The following is a 14,678-nucleotide window of genomic DNA, read 5'->3' as shown; positions in this document are numbered from 1 at the left end:
AACGCTGACCACAGCAGTGAAGTTTGGGATTGGAGGCGGGTGCTACTTTTTCCTCACGCCCTATGCATGTATGAATCCATATACAAGCACCATTCTGAGCATGCTCAGCTGACCAACTGGCTTCCCTCCTATCGAGCTGCTGATGTATGGATTTGGGTAGGAATGCTTGTCCTTTCCCGGGTCTCCTTTTAATAATTAAATATTTTTCCTTTAGGCATTATGTTCTGCCCTTTCAATGGGTGAGTGGCATACAGTTTAAACCAGAGTACAGAAAATCATAAGGAATAGCCATACTGGGTCAGATCAATGGTCCATCTAGCCCACTATCCTGCTTCCAACAGTGGCCAATTCAGGTCACAAATACCTGGCAGAAACCCAACTAGTAAAACCAAAATATGGAGAGAAATGTGAAATATGGCAGAACTTATTTCATATCAAAGCTTACAATGTAGCATCAATCATTTGGCAAATGATTGATGCTGCATTGTAAGCTTTGATCTGAAATAGTTGTGCACTATAAGAAATCGTATAGCTTTTTTCTTATTAACATCTGATGCCACTGTGTCTTCAACTATACTCCAAGACTGGACTTGGGAAGCACTGCCTTATTCCATCTTCTCCTCTAGTCTGTCATTCATCATTCCTTGTTTTTTCCTTTTCCTTGTACAACCAAACAACTTAATTCTTCCTTAACATTATTCACTACCAACTACTGATATAGCTGCTTGAGTATTCTTACAGTGAATCATGTGGAGAAGCTGACTAGAGCCAGCAAAAGTGGAAACCCATGGGTTGAGCCAACAGCCTTGGAAGTCAAGAGATGGAGCAAAGTTAGGGATTAGGATTAGAGGGTTTGGTGACTGCAGCAGATACAGAGGAGATCAATGGGTGGAAGACTGACAGTTGTTTTCTACAAATCCACCACAACAAGAAGAAAATCACAGTATCTAGTAATTGCCTTGTCTACTGAAATGTGGAAACTAAGGGGTTCTTTTACTAAGCTGCAGTAAAATGGCCAAAGTTCCTTTTTTTTCATTAATGGTCATGCACTAATGTTGCCATTAGTGCCTGCAACTAATTATCAAGGATCAATATACCATCAATAAAAAAAAGAGCTTATCTAAAGTGAACAATGGTAAATATAATGTACTGTAGAAGTGCAAGAACAAAATAGAGTTCTTCAAAGATATAGTTCTTCAAAAATAGGGAGGAAAAGACCCCATAACGACCAGAATCCACAATCACTCCTGTTGCAACTGTTTTAACATGTGGTCTGTCCATAAATAATCATAGGTCAGAAAAACCTCCCAAAGTAATGTATTTATTTATTTTATTTATTTATTTATTTTATTGCATTTGTATCCCACATTTTCCCACCTATTTGCAGGCTCAGTGTGGCTTACAATACATTGTATTGATGGAAGTACAATTTGTTACAGCTTGATTATGGTTACATTGTGAGGCATTGAGTTTAAAACAGAGTCTACGTATCGTTAAGGGGAATAGTACAATGGAACAGAACAATGGAACAAAGGAAGAACAACGGATACTGATAGGACTATAGAACAATAGCACGAAAACGTTCGGGTATAGCATTTTTACCTGTAGATTAAGGTTTAACTGTGTTAAAATTACGGGGGATGAGAGTACAGATGAGAATGTATTGATGTATTACTAACAGTGTGCGTGGACTTCATGTGTTTTGATTCTTTCGATAGATTTTTTCGAAGAGATGAGTCTTCAATAGTTCATTTAGTGGATAAAAAAAAACGTAATGACTTTATTTTCTAAACTGACATCCATTAAACAGGCAGATAGAAAGTACTTAACTTAATAAGCGGTGCACAGTTGCTTGACTCACCGGTTTACTGAGTCATCTACTAGGCTGAGGTCCCAAAGGGGACCCGTTTTGTGACGACTTCTTCTGGAGACCCAGCCACCTATTATCACTGTGTATTAACTTCCTTAGCTACCTCTCAATGCAACTCAACAGGAGTGATTGTGGATTCTGGTCATTACGAGGTCTTTTCCTCCCTATTTTTGAAGAACTATGTCACTTTATTTTGTTCCTTCATTTCTACAGCACATTATATATGTCATTAGTGCTTGGCCATTAAAAAAATTATCATGTTAGCACTTACTGATACCTATTTTGTAGGCAGTAACGGCTCATGTGCTAATCCTATGCTAATCAATTAGAGTGTGGTAATTAACCGAATAGCACAGAAATGTTCACTATCCAGATATGCCCCTCCACGCAAAAATATATATATATTTGTTAGCACGCAAGTAACATGCGCAGATTATGAATTTACCTCAAGATGCCTGAGCACACCTTTAAGAAAACCATTTTAAGTTGTGGTAAGTGTGTGCTAGCGCTTACCACAGATTGATAAAAGGACTCCTAAGGGACCCTTGCATACACTGCAGAGCAAGAATCATTGGCATCTCATGCTCATTGAATTCTCATAGTGCATTAGAGTAGATTTCATGCAAATTTAACTTGAAGCTGGGAAAAAGAAAAAAAAACTGAAAAAACAATTGCCGAAATAAGTGTAGTTTGTTCCCATGACGCAAAGTAGGATATAGAAATAAGTACCAATAAAAGGATGTACTAATACTCTAGATAACAATTAATGAGATAAATAAATCTTTAAAAATTCAGTGTCATTAGTGAAGTGCTCACCAGGGACCCTCGACTGCTGCTTAAGTATCTCCATGTGGAAATGAGGAAATGTGAAGCAAAGGTGACAAACACTGGAAACTCTACACCTGTGAGCACTTCTTTCAGAGGGATGTACCCTAACATATAGCTGTGATGATGATGTTATTTCAGCTGTTATGCAAGGAAAGAAATTAATTCATGATTTATGGGCAACAGCAAATTTCTTCTAGCCTCAGAAACATGGAGGCGTATTCAGAAGTAAACTGCTTGTTCACTTTGTGTTGTCCTCATTAATGATTTAACTGTTTATTGGAGGTAGAACAGTAAAAATATAAGCTAATTTGTTTATTTGCAAACTATAGATACCTCATAGAATATAATTATTTTTAAATATAGGGCTAGATTTACTAAAGTGTGCTGTCGAATTAATGCACATTATTTGTAAATGGGTCCCATTCCATATACTGGCACCTACAGTAAATAACTTGTACTAATGCTTGCTAGCATGCAATAATGAGGTAGCACCTTTTAGTAAAATGATTGCATAGTTTGTTCACTCAATTTTTCCATTAATCATATAAAACTATGCATTACATATTGACTGGAGGAATTGTACATCTACTCAAAATTCCATTCAATCCAGCTTCAAACATCTCCGACAAGAGTGCATAAAAGTCTAGGCTGGCAGCCTTGAAAAACCCACAACTATCTGAAGAGGATACAAGACAAACAATATTAATCTTTCTCATAACTAATTTGTTGCCAGGTCTCATAACCAATGTGTTGCCAATCTTCATCAATGCATCGTAAACTCCAAAATATGACACAGAAATAATTTTCAGGAGAAATGGAAAAGACATATGAGCAAAGCAAATAATATTCCATTCCCTTAACATTGTTATTATCAAATAATTACTAACAGACTAGGGAAATGCATGTAATCTGAATTCTTATAGTTGAGAAAAAACTAGGATTTTGGAAATTTTATTGCACATGTCATTTTTACTCACTGAGGAGTACATTTATTTATTTATTGCATTTGTATCCCACATTTTCCCACCTTTTTGCAGGCTCAATGTGGCCTACAATACATCATGAATAGTGGAAGTATATAAGAAAATATACATTTAATATAACAGAAGGATCTTGGGTAGTTAGTTCATAGATCATTTTTAGGTTGCACGGCAGTGTGTTCCAGAATTGTGTGCTCAGGTAGGAAAATGTTGATGCATGCGTTAGTTTGTATTTTAGACCTTTACAGTTGGGAAAGTGAAGATTTAGGAATGTGCGGGATGATTTTTTAGCATTCCTGGGTGGTAAGTCTATCAGGTCCGACATGTAGGCTGGGGCGTCTCCGTGAATGATTTTGTCAACTAGGGTGCATATTTTGAACGTAATGCATTCTTTGAGTGGAAGCCAGTGCAGCTTTTCTCGCAAGGGTTTAGCACTTTCATATTTTGTTTTATCTAATATGAGTCTGGCTGCAGTGTTTACTAAGGTGTGCTAATTAATTTAGGATATGCTTATTGTACACCTATGGGCTTTTTAGCAGTTAACACACACTAAGAGCCCTTTTACTAAACCATGTAGGCGCCTACACGAGCCCAACGCACGTCAATTTGGAGTTACCACCTGGCTACTGCAAGGCCTGGGCGGTAATTTCATTTTTTATGTGTGTCCGCTACACGCGCTGGAAAATAATTTTTCTTTCCCTGGACGTGGCAGAAACCAGGTGGTAATTGTCATTCTACATGCATAGAGGATTACTGCACGGTTACCACATGAGACCTCACTGCTAAGTCACTGGCTGGCGGTAAGATCTCAGACCCAAAATGGACATGCGCCAATTTTTATTTTGCCACACGTCCAGTTTTGGCAAAAACTTAAAAAGGCCTTTTTTACAGGCACGATGAAAATGGATCTGCACGCACCCAAAATATGCGCCTACACTAGCACAGCCCATTTTTCGGTGCACCTTAGTAAAAGGACCCCACTAATTTGTTACTGTGTGCTAAATCCGTTAGCGCACCTTAGTAAAAGGACCCCTGAGTGACTCCTTTAGAAACATTGATGCCTTATAATGACAAGTGTCCCTTCCAAATGAAATGAAAAACAAACTGCCTTTCCAGACTAGCAATTTTTATGATGTCGCTTGTGACCTGTGAGTTGAAAATGGAAAATATTATTGCCAAGTCACTTATTCTATGAGCGCAAGGGCACAAGTTTTGCAATCTCTGTTCTCTATCAATGCCAACTGTTACAGTTTTGTTTGTCCTCAAACAAGCCCCGACTTCCAAATTTGAAAAACGATGAGAAAATATCACAAAAACCAGCGAGGAAGAAGAATGCTGGGTTTGAATATTTTGCAGGAGTATGGCACGATACATTCCTTGATAAAGCCTGAAGACAGAGACAGATAAAACGGGACCCTATCAGATGTGGATTTAAAAGATAAGTGCTATACATTTTAAAATATGAAAAAATAAAATAAAAAAAGCAGATAATCATTGAAGAGGAGAAATAAAGCAGTGCAAATGCTGGAGGTTTTTTGTAGCCGATAAAGATTGGTTCTGTTTAGTTTTAAAATTAAAAGTAAATTTGGACTACAGACATACAAAGGCTTTTTCATCCAAAACATGCTGCTTTTCTCTCTCATTATGATTAAAGTTGCATAGGAAGAGTGCAACTTTGTTTCTACAATGCTATTACCACATTGATGTATAGAAACATAAGTAATAGACAATTACAGCAGTAAAAATATTCAAAAACAATACAAAGTATGGTATCCTATTTACAATGTCAACACGATACCTAATAAAACATTTAATAGACAGCGTAGGGTGTAAGCAAAGATGGAACATATTGATATGTCATTTTAAAAAAAAATTTAGATTTAGATTTTGCTCACACCTTTTCAGTAGTAGCAAAAGATGAGTTACATTCAGGTACACTGGGTAATGAGGTCTTTTACTAAGCCGCAGTAGCGTTTTTAGCTCACAGTAGAAATCAGCTATGGGTAAACGCCGAGAAGCCCATAGGAATATAATGGGTGTCTCAGCATTTACTGCCAGCTGATTATTACCGTGAGCTAAAAACATTAGCGTGGCTTTGTATAAGACCCCTAAGAGAGTATGAGGAGTTAGAAAGTTAAGAACATAGAGATATATAAGAGAGTAAGATGAGTTAGAAAATAAGGGGCCCTTTTACTAAGTGTCCTGCGCTGGTATAGGCCCATGTTTTGGGTGCGTGCTGGTCCATTTCCTGAGCGCACCTGAAAAAAAGGGATTTTCTAAAATTATGATGGAAAATGGATGTGCAGCAAAATGAAAACCAGCACGCATCCATTTTCGGCCTGAGACCTTAACGCCATTCATTGACTTAGTGGTAAGGTCTCACACGCTAACTGGGTGGTAAGTGTCCAGTACACACCAACTGCCGATTAGTGCCGGGTAAGCGCCCCACGGTACAAAATAGAAAATATTTTCTACTGCGTGTTTTGGGCGCATGCCAAAACTTGAATTATCGCCTGGGGCATGCATTAGCTGGGCAGTAGTGCCAATTTGATATGAGCTGGATACGCGTAGGCTCCGACACACCTTAATAAAAGGGCCCTTAAGGGGACTAATTTAAAGAAAGTTATAAAAATGAGGTGTATTGTTCTAGTGGATTTTGGGGAAATGTGGCTTGATTTTTGCCTCAGGTACAAACTTAGGGTATGTTTAATAAAGGAGCTAACGTGGGATGTAGGAAGCGTTAACTGCAAATCTAATGCTATTTTTTTTAGGAAAATTTTATGCAGGTTGTACACTAATGTAGTCAGCACATGTTAACAGCAGGATTTAATGCAGGAGCACTTACCTACGGATTCTATATAGCGTGCCTAGAGTTATGTGCGATTCTGTGTAGAAATCTAGGCATATTTTATAACTGCATGCATAGATTGTTTTAACAAGCTGTTAAACGTTGTTAACAGCTCTTAACAAGCAACAACGAGCACTAATAGTCAAAAATTAGAATTTATGCTCGTACATTGCTAATTGTATTCTGTCATGTACTGTGCCTAAATTCTAACATGCACAGGCAAAAAGAGGCATGGTTAGGGACAAGGAAATGGGTGTTTCATGGGCATTCCAAAATCTATGCACAGTGTTATAAAATATGGACCAGTGCATGTAAATCTACGTGCAGGGATTTACACCAGATTTTCATTGGCGTAAATGGACATGCGTAGATTCAGTCACAGTAACTACACCTAAGCGTATTGTAAATACCACTTGTAGATTTATGCATGGTATTTAGAATACACTTAGACATAATTATTTAGCGCATGTTAATTTGAGGCACCATATATAGAATTGGGCACGTGGAGGGGCATTTTCGAAGGGGACAACCATCTTTAAGGACACCCATCTGTAAGGACGACGCTGCGAAGGGCGGGAAAACCCATATTATCGAAACAAGATGGGCGTCCATCTTTCGTTTCGATAATGCAGTTGGGGACGCCAAAATCTCAACATTTAGGTCGACCTTAGAGATGGTCGTCCCCAGTTTTCGGCAATAATGGAAACCGAGGACGCCCATCTAAAAAACGACCAAATCCAAGTCATTTGGTATTGGGAGGAGCCAGAATTTGTAGCGCACTGGTCCCCCTAACATGCCAGGACACCAACCGGGCACCCTAGGGGGCACTGCAGTGGACTTCATAAATTGATCCCAGGTGCATAGCTCCCTTACCTTGTGTGCTGAGCCCCCCAAAATCCCCCCAAACCCACTCCCCACAACTGTACACCACTACCACAGCCCTTATGGCTGAAGGGGGGCACCTACATGTGGGTACAGTGGGCTTGTGGTGGGTTTTGAAGGGCTCACATTTACCACCACAAGTGCAACAGGTAGAGGGGGATGGGCCTGGGTCCGCCTGCCTCAAGTGCACTGCACCCACTAAAAACTGCTCCAGGGACCTGTATACTGCTGTGATGGAGCTGGGTATGACATTTGAGGCTGGCATAGAGGCTGGAAAAATATTTTAAAATTTTTTTGGGGGGGTAGGAGGGGGTTGATGACCACTGGGGGAGTAAAGGGAGGTCATCCCCGATTCCATCTGGTGGTCATCTGGTCAGTTCGGGCACCTTTTCGAGGCTTGGTCGTGAAAAAAAATGGACCAAGTAAAGTTGGCCAAATGCTCGTCAGGGCCACCCTCCTTTTTTCTATTATCGGCCGAGGACACCCATCTCTTAATCACGCCCCAGTCCAACCTTCGGTACGGTGCCGACACGCCCCCATGAACTTTGGTCGTCCCCGCGACGGAAAGCAGTTGAGGGCGCCCAAAATCAGCTTTCCATTATGCCAATTTGGGCGACCCTGAGAAGGATGCCCATCTCCCGATTTGTGTCGGAAGATGTGCGCCCTTCTCTTTCAAAAATTCCCCTGATAGTGTCTCCAATGTAGGAGGCGCTAAGTTATTCAGCATTATCTCAGCTGTTATCACATCAATGCATATTACCTAGGATGCACTATCAGGATAATATTTCCATGCCCATGCCATGCCTTTTCCCAGAAAAAAATCCCTCATGTGTATGCTAACAGTATATTACCACAGAATGTCTTAATGCAGTCATGCAGTAACCCTGTTATCACATGTTAAGGTCTTAACACCCTTTAGTAAACATACCCCTTAGATTGTAAGCCCTCTAGGGACAGGGAATTACCTAATGTACCTGAATACAACTCATCTTGAAACACCACTGGAAAAACATGAGCTACTATAAATATTAAATTTTAAAAAATGTTAATGTGAATAGGTTGCGATCTGACTGGTGTGAATTCATGCTTAAATAATTCACACATCCTTGCAAGCTTGTTCATTTTTACACTTCCAAAAGTTTAGAACTATTGTTAAACAAGGTGCTGGTGATATCTTTTTCTAAAGAACTAAATTGTAACATCTGTGACTAGTTTTTTATTTTAGTTATTCTCCTTTCATCAGGACAGTGAAGAAACATCACAGTTATATCCCAGCAGAGTTCAAATGTTAACTGTGCTATTCACTCAGTGACTGGATGTAGGGAAGATAACAGATGAAAGCTAATCATAGATGTATTAAATTAATCCTTTAAAAATGTATCACCTATAACTTGTTTGACCTTTATCTCACATGGGCTAATATGGAAATCACAATACAAAACTCAGTTGAGGCATTGCTAGCTGTCAAACTTGCTTTATTGTTTAATAATTTTCTGTGACCTAGTTCTTTTCAAATTTTATGTCTATTTTTCTTTATTTACATTTGCTATGTTAGGCATCTTTCATAAATTGTTTTATATTCTATGGGCCCTGTTTACTAAGCTGCGCTGTAGGTACGCTACTGTTTTTAGCGCACGCTAATGCTAGAGACACCCATATATTCCTATGGGTGTCTCTAGCAATAGTGCACGCTAATTTTTAACACACGCTAAAAACGCTAGTGCACCTTAGTAAACAGGGCCCTATATTAGATAAAATGTATTTTGTTATAAAGCAAACTTTTTTGTTTATGTTTATTCCACAAGATATACTATCCTGCTTATAATCGAAAGAGAAAAACGCCTATATTGCGACCCAAATTGGGAGATGGGCGTCTTTCTCCCGTGGGCGCCCAAATCGTTATAATTGAAAGCCGATTTTGGACGTTTCCAACTGCAATCCGTCGCGGAAACGGGTAAAGTTGACAGGGGCGTTCAGAGTCATGGTGAAGGCGGAACTGGGGCGTGGTTATCGGTCGAGGAGAGATGGGGCGTAGCTGATAATCGAAAAAAAAGCCGTATTTACCGTGATTTTGGGTCACTTTTTGTAGACCCTTTTTTTTCACGAACAAGTCCCCAAAAAGTGCCCCAACTGACCAGATGACCACAGGAGGGAATTGGGGATGACCTCCCCTGACTCCCCCAGTGGTCACTAACCCCCTCCCACCAAAAAAAACCCACTTTAAAAACTTTTTTTCCAGCCTGTATGCCAGCCTCAAATGCCGTACCCACCTCCATAACAGCAGAATGTGTTCTATCCTGTGACAGAACTTTCCCTGGTTCTAATGTGGCTCTCGGGTGAGTGTGACACCTTTTCTGTTAAGGGCACTGCAGAGTCACATCAGCAATGCATTGTGGTGGGTGTAGGGTATTGGGCTCCGTGATTCCAGTAGCTTGTGGCAAATGCTCACGATGTTGGTAGGCTCTACTCCCATGATGCTTTTCCCCCTGCTTACTGGGTCAGAGTGTGCCCTGTTTTGTTTCCGGTAGTCCATGAGGTAGTAGCCATTTTTGTTAGCCAGTTTTTAGATCCCTTTCACGTGTTAGCCACGTTACAGAACTTAGTTCTTACCTTGAATGTGGCTGAAAGAGGGCATTGTACACCATTCTGCCAGCTCTGACCTACTGCTCATCTCAGTACCAGGGAGACTCATTGCCAGTGGGGCACAACCTCTGATCTGCAGTTAACTGTGAGTAAGCGTGCTTATTCCAATAAAGGACGTTTTCGGAGAGATTAGTCTTCAGGTGTCAACTGCTGTGCCAATGTTATATAGCAGCAACAAGTCCTAGAGGCCTGGGTGTATGCAGGTCCCTGGAGCACTTTTAGTGGGTACTGCAGTGCACTTCAGCCAGGTGGACCCAGGCCCATCCCCCCCTACCTTTAACACTTGTGCTGAAAAATGGGAGGTCTCCAAAACCCACTGTAACCACATGTAGGTGCCCCCTTCACCCCTAAGAGCTATGGTAGTGTTGTACATTTGTGGGTAGTGGGTTTTGGGGGAGGGGGGTTGGGTGCTCAGCACCCATGGTAAGGGAACTATGCATGGAGTGGAGGAGTGGCCTAGTGGTTAGGGTGGTGGGCTTTGGTCCTGAGGAACTGAGTTCAATTCCCGGCACAGGCAGCTCCTTGTGACTCTGGGCAAGTCACTTAACCCTCCATTGTCTGCCACATTGAGCCTGCCATGAGTGGGAAAGCGCAGGGTACAAATGTAACAAAAAAAATGTGGGAGCATTGTCTGAAGTCCACTGCACTGACCTCTAGGGTGCCCAGTTGGTGTCCTGGCATGTCGGGGGGGGGGGGGGGCGAGTGTACTACGAATCCTGGCCCCTCCCATGACCAAATGGCTTGGATTAGGACATTTTTGAGCTGGGCGTTTTTAGTTTCCATTATCGCTAAAAAAAACAAACGCCCAGCTGAAAAATGTCCATTTTTTCAAAAATACGGTCTGTCCCGCCTCTTCACATACTCGTTTTTGGACATAGACACCCATGGAGATAAGCGTTCGCATTCGATTATGCTCCTCCACGTACTAATGCAGGAATTCTGCACTATAAAAAAAAAAATTCTGCGCACAATTCAAAATTCTGTGCAGAAAACTTGTAAATTCTTCAAGTTTGTCATAATTTAACCAACATTACAGCCCCCCTCCCATCCATATTTTTCCATCCCCCTCCCAGCACCCATAGCATCCATTTTTTAACAGCCCCCTCCTTGCACCCATGCACCATCCATCTATTTCTAGCCCCCTCCCAGCACCCACACATAGCATCCACATTTTTTACAGCCCCTCCCTCCCTCCACCCACCCCTCCATAGAAGCCACCTTTTAAAAGTCCCCTCCCTCCACAGAATTCACTTTTTTTTTTACAGCCCCCTTCACAGCATCCACCTTTTTTTACAGCCCCTCCCTCCACCCATCACATCCACCTTTTATTACAGCCTCCTCCACCTTTTTTTATAGCTCCCTGCTTCCATCCATGCACCCACAAACTATCCAGTTTTTTTTTTTCAGCTGCCCCTGCACTCACCTGTGAGGTAGGAGGACTGGAGGAGCAGCATTGGGAGTACCTCTTCAGGGCAGGATAGAATCATAGTAACATGTAAGTCTGCCCAGCACTATCCCCGCCTCCCAACCACCAGCCCCGCTTCCCACCACCGGTTCTGGCACAGACCGTATAAGTCTGCCCAGCACTATCCCCGCCTCCGGCTCTGCCACCCAATCTCGGCTAAGCTCCTTAGGATCCATTCCTTCTGAATAGGATTCAGAAGGAATGGATCCTAAGACAGGTGTGTTAACGTCTTACCAGCTTCTTTCTCTGTATTCTCCTGCTTTATGGATAGTGATGGGACAAAGGAGGTGACTGAGTGTGACCTGACTGCTGCCGCTGCTCTGCATCAGTGTCGCTGCTTTTTTCAAATGGCCACCAAGACTTCCTGTGGTAGTCTCATGAGATCACCGCAGTCTTGGCGACCATTCTGAAGGAGCAGTGACAGTGGGCAGGAAAGAGTGGGGTACTTTTCTGCTCCTAAAGAGGCCACTAGACCACCAGGGTGTGCCCAGGTAGGCTTGAGAGTGGTGGGGAAACCAGCCAGCCAGTACTGTGAGCTCAGAGGGGCGGCAGGGAAACCAGCCAGCCAGCACCACAGGCTCATAGTGGTGGTGGTGGTGGGGAAAACAGGCCAGCTAGCCAGCTCCCCTCATAGGCAGAACACAGATTCTGTGCAAAAATGTTACATTCTGTGCGACTGGTGATTTCTGCGCAAATTCTGAGCTCCACAGTCATGCAGAATTCCAGCAGGAGTATGATGTTCATTTTGAAAGCACATAGATTTACAAAGTTTCATAATAATCCGATCTGAGGAAGAAGGGCAACCTTCGAAAGCTAATCAAGAAATGTATTAAGTTATGTCCAATAAAAAAGGTATCATCTTATTTTCTTTTCCATGTTTTATTTTGTTTGATTTCTAATAATAACCTTTGTAACTTTGTAAATCTATGTGCTTTCAAAATGAGCCTCATCACATGTTAATAAATTAACCGAATTAATAAGATCATCTGATTATTGCATAAAATTCATCATGTAGTTAAACAAAACAACTCTAAATTTATCATCCACTAGGAAGGATAAAGAAATGCATGCTGGTTTCCAGTGGTGTGCTGCAAGGTTTGGTTCTTGGGCCAGCTCTTTTTAACATTTTTGTAAGCAACCTTGCCAAACGGCTGTCTGGTAAGACTTGCCTCTTTGCAGATGATACCACAATCTGCAATAGGGTAGACACCCTTGATAGTGTGGATAACATGAGGAAGGAACTAGCAAAGCTTGAAGAATGATCCAAAACTTGGCAGCTAAGACTTAATGCTAAAAAAATGCAGGATCATGCATTTGGGTTGTAAAAACCTGAGAGAGAGATACAGTTTATGGGATGGAGTACATCTGTCCATGAAAGAGAAGCTGGACTTTGGGGGGGGGGGGGGGGTGATCATATGTGATGATCTTAAAGTGATCAAACAGGCAGGAAAGGTAACGGCGAAAGTTACAAGGATGCTTGGGTGTATAGGAAAAGGACTGGCCAGTAGGAAAAAGGAGGTGATGATGTCTCTGGTGAGACCTTATTTACAATATTTTATACAGTTCTGAAGACTGCACCTTCAAAAAGATATAAACAGGAGTCAGTCCAGAGAGCAGGTACTAAAATGGTCACTGGCCTTCATCAAAAAGCATTCGGGGATAGACTTAAAGATCTCAATGTGTATACTCTGGAAGAAATACAGGAGAGGGGAAATATGATAGACATTTGAATACCTCTGTTGCGTAAATACAAACAAGGCAATTCTCTTTCAACTGGAAAGGAAGCTTTAGGATGAGAGGGCATAGGATGAAGGTGAAAGAGGACAGACTAAGGAGTATCTTGAGAAACCACATAAGAACATAAGAATAGCCATACTGGTCCATTCAGCCCAGTATCCTGTTTCCAACAGTGGCCAATAAGTACCTGGCAGAAGCCCCAAAAGTAGCAACATTCCATGCTACCAATTCCAGGGCAAGCAGTGGTTTCCCCAAGTCTATCTCAATATTAGACTATGGTCTAATTATAAGCCTGTTGCCTCAATTCCACTCTTTGTAAAGCTGTTAGAAGGATTTGTTATGATGCAGTTGTCACAATGACACCTTGATCTTTTCCTTTGGTGCTGACTCCCAAGGTGGACCCTAGCATTAAGTAACTATGAATCGGATTATTCCTGCAAATGAGCCTCACTTTGCATTTATCCACACTAAATTTCAGCTGCCATTTGGATGCCCAGTCTTCCAGGCTCCTAAGGACTTTTTGAAATTTTTCACAATCTGCATGTGTTTTGACAACTTTGAATAACATCTGCAAATTTAATCACCTCACTCTTCATTCTGATTTCCAGATGATTTATAAATATGTTAAATAGCACTGGTCCCAATACAGATCCCTGAGGCACTCCAATATTTACCCTCCTCCATTAATAAAAATGGCCATTTAAACCTACCCTCTGTTTTCTGTCCAATAACCAATTCTTAATCCACAGAAGAATATTGCTTCCTATGCCATGACTTTTTCTCAGGATTCTCTCATGAAGAACTTTATCAAAAGCTTTCTGAAAATCCAGATATACTACATCAACCCATTCACCCTTATCCACATTTTTTACTCATGCTTTCAAAGAAATGAAACAAATCGGTGAGGCAAGACTTCCCTCAGCTGAACCCATGCTGACTCTGTCCCATTAAACCATGTTTGTCTATATGTTCCATAGTTTTATTCTTTATAATAGTTTCCACTATTTTGCCCGGCACTGAAGTCAGGATTGCTGTCTCTTTAATTTTAGGTGGCACCGACGTAATACTAGTAGTAATATTTGTTCATTATTTGTTACACTCACTTCCATGAAAAGTGATATACAAAAGCAAAAATGTTAATATATATCATTTTTCTAGTCCTTACTGAACTACTCTCAGAGAATCCCTAGACAATGGTACATTCATACATCCTTGAAATCAATAGCAAGAGACCTTTTACATATAAACACTGACATGTAATCTAATTGACAATAGGCTATATATACCACAATTTTGGAAGGCTATATATTTTTTGACTCATGAGGCAAATGGAGAAAGAACACACAGAAAAGCAAAATGATTTAAAGGACTAAAGTGGCTAGGGCTCTTCAGTTGGAGAAGAAATGGATGAGGGAAAATATGACA

General features: G+C 41.1%; 1 protein-coding gene across 1 annotated transcript in view; it reads right to left on the bottom strand.

Annotated features, from left to right (window-relative positions):
* Positions 1-11,505, bottom strand: part of GPM6A (glycoprotein M6A) — a 151,441-nt gene extending 139,936 nt beyond the window's left edge. Inside the window, exon 1 of the mRNA XM_030192218.1 lies at positions 11,475-11,505. Coding sequence (XP_030048078.1) covers positions 11,475-11,505 — 31 coding nt within the window. The remainder of the gene's footprint in view (positions 1-11,474) is intronic.
* Positions 11,506-14,678: the final 3,173 nt, after the last annotated feature.

This window comes from Microcaecilia unicolor, chromosome 2 (assembly GCF_901765095.1).
Source record: "Microcaecilia unicolor chromosome 2, aMicUni1.1, whole genome shotgun sequence".
NCBI lineage: Eukaryota > Metazoa > Chordata > Amphibia > Gymnophiona > Siphonopidae > Microcaecilia > Microcaecilia unicolor.
This window is presented reverse-complemented; position numbering and strand designations above follow the sequence as displayed.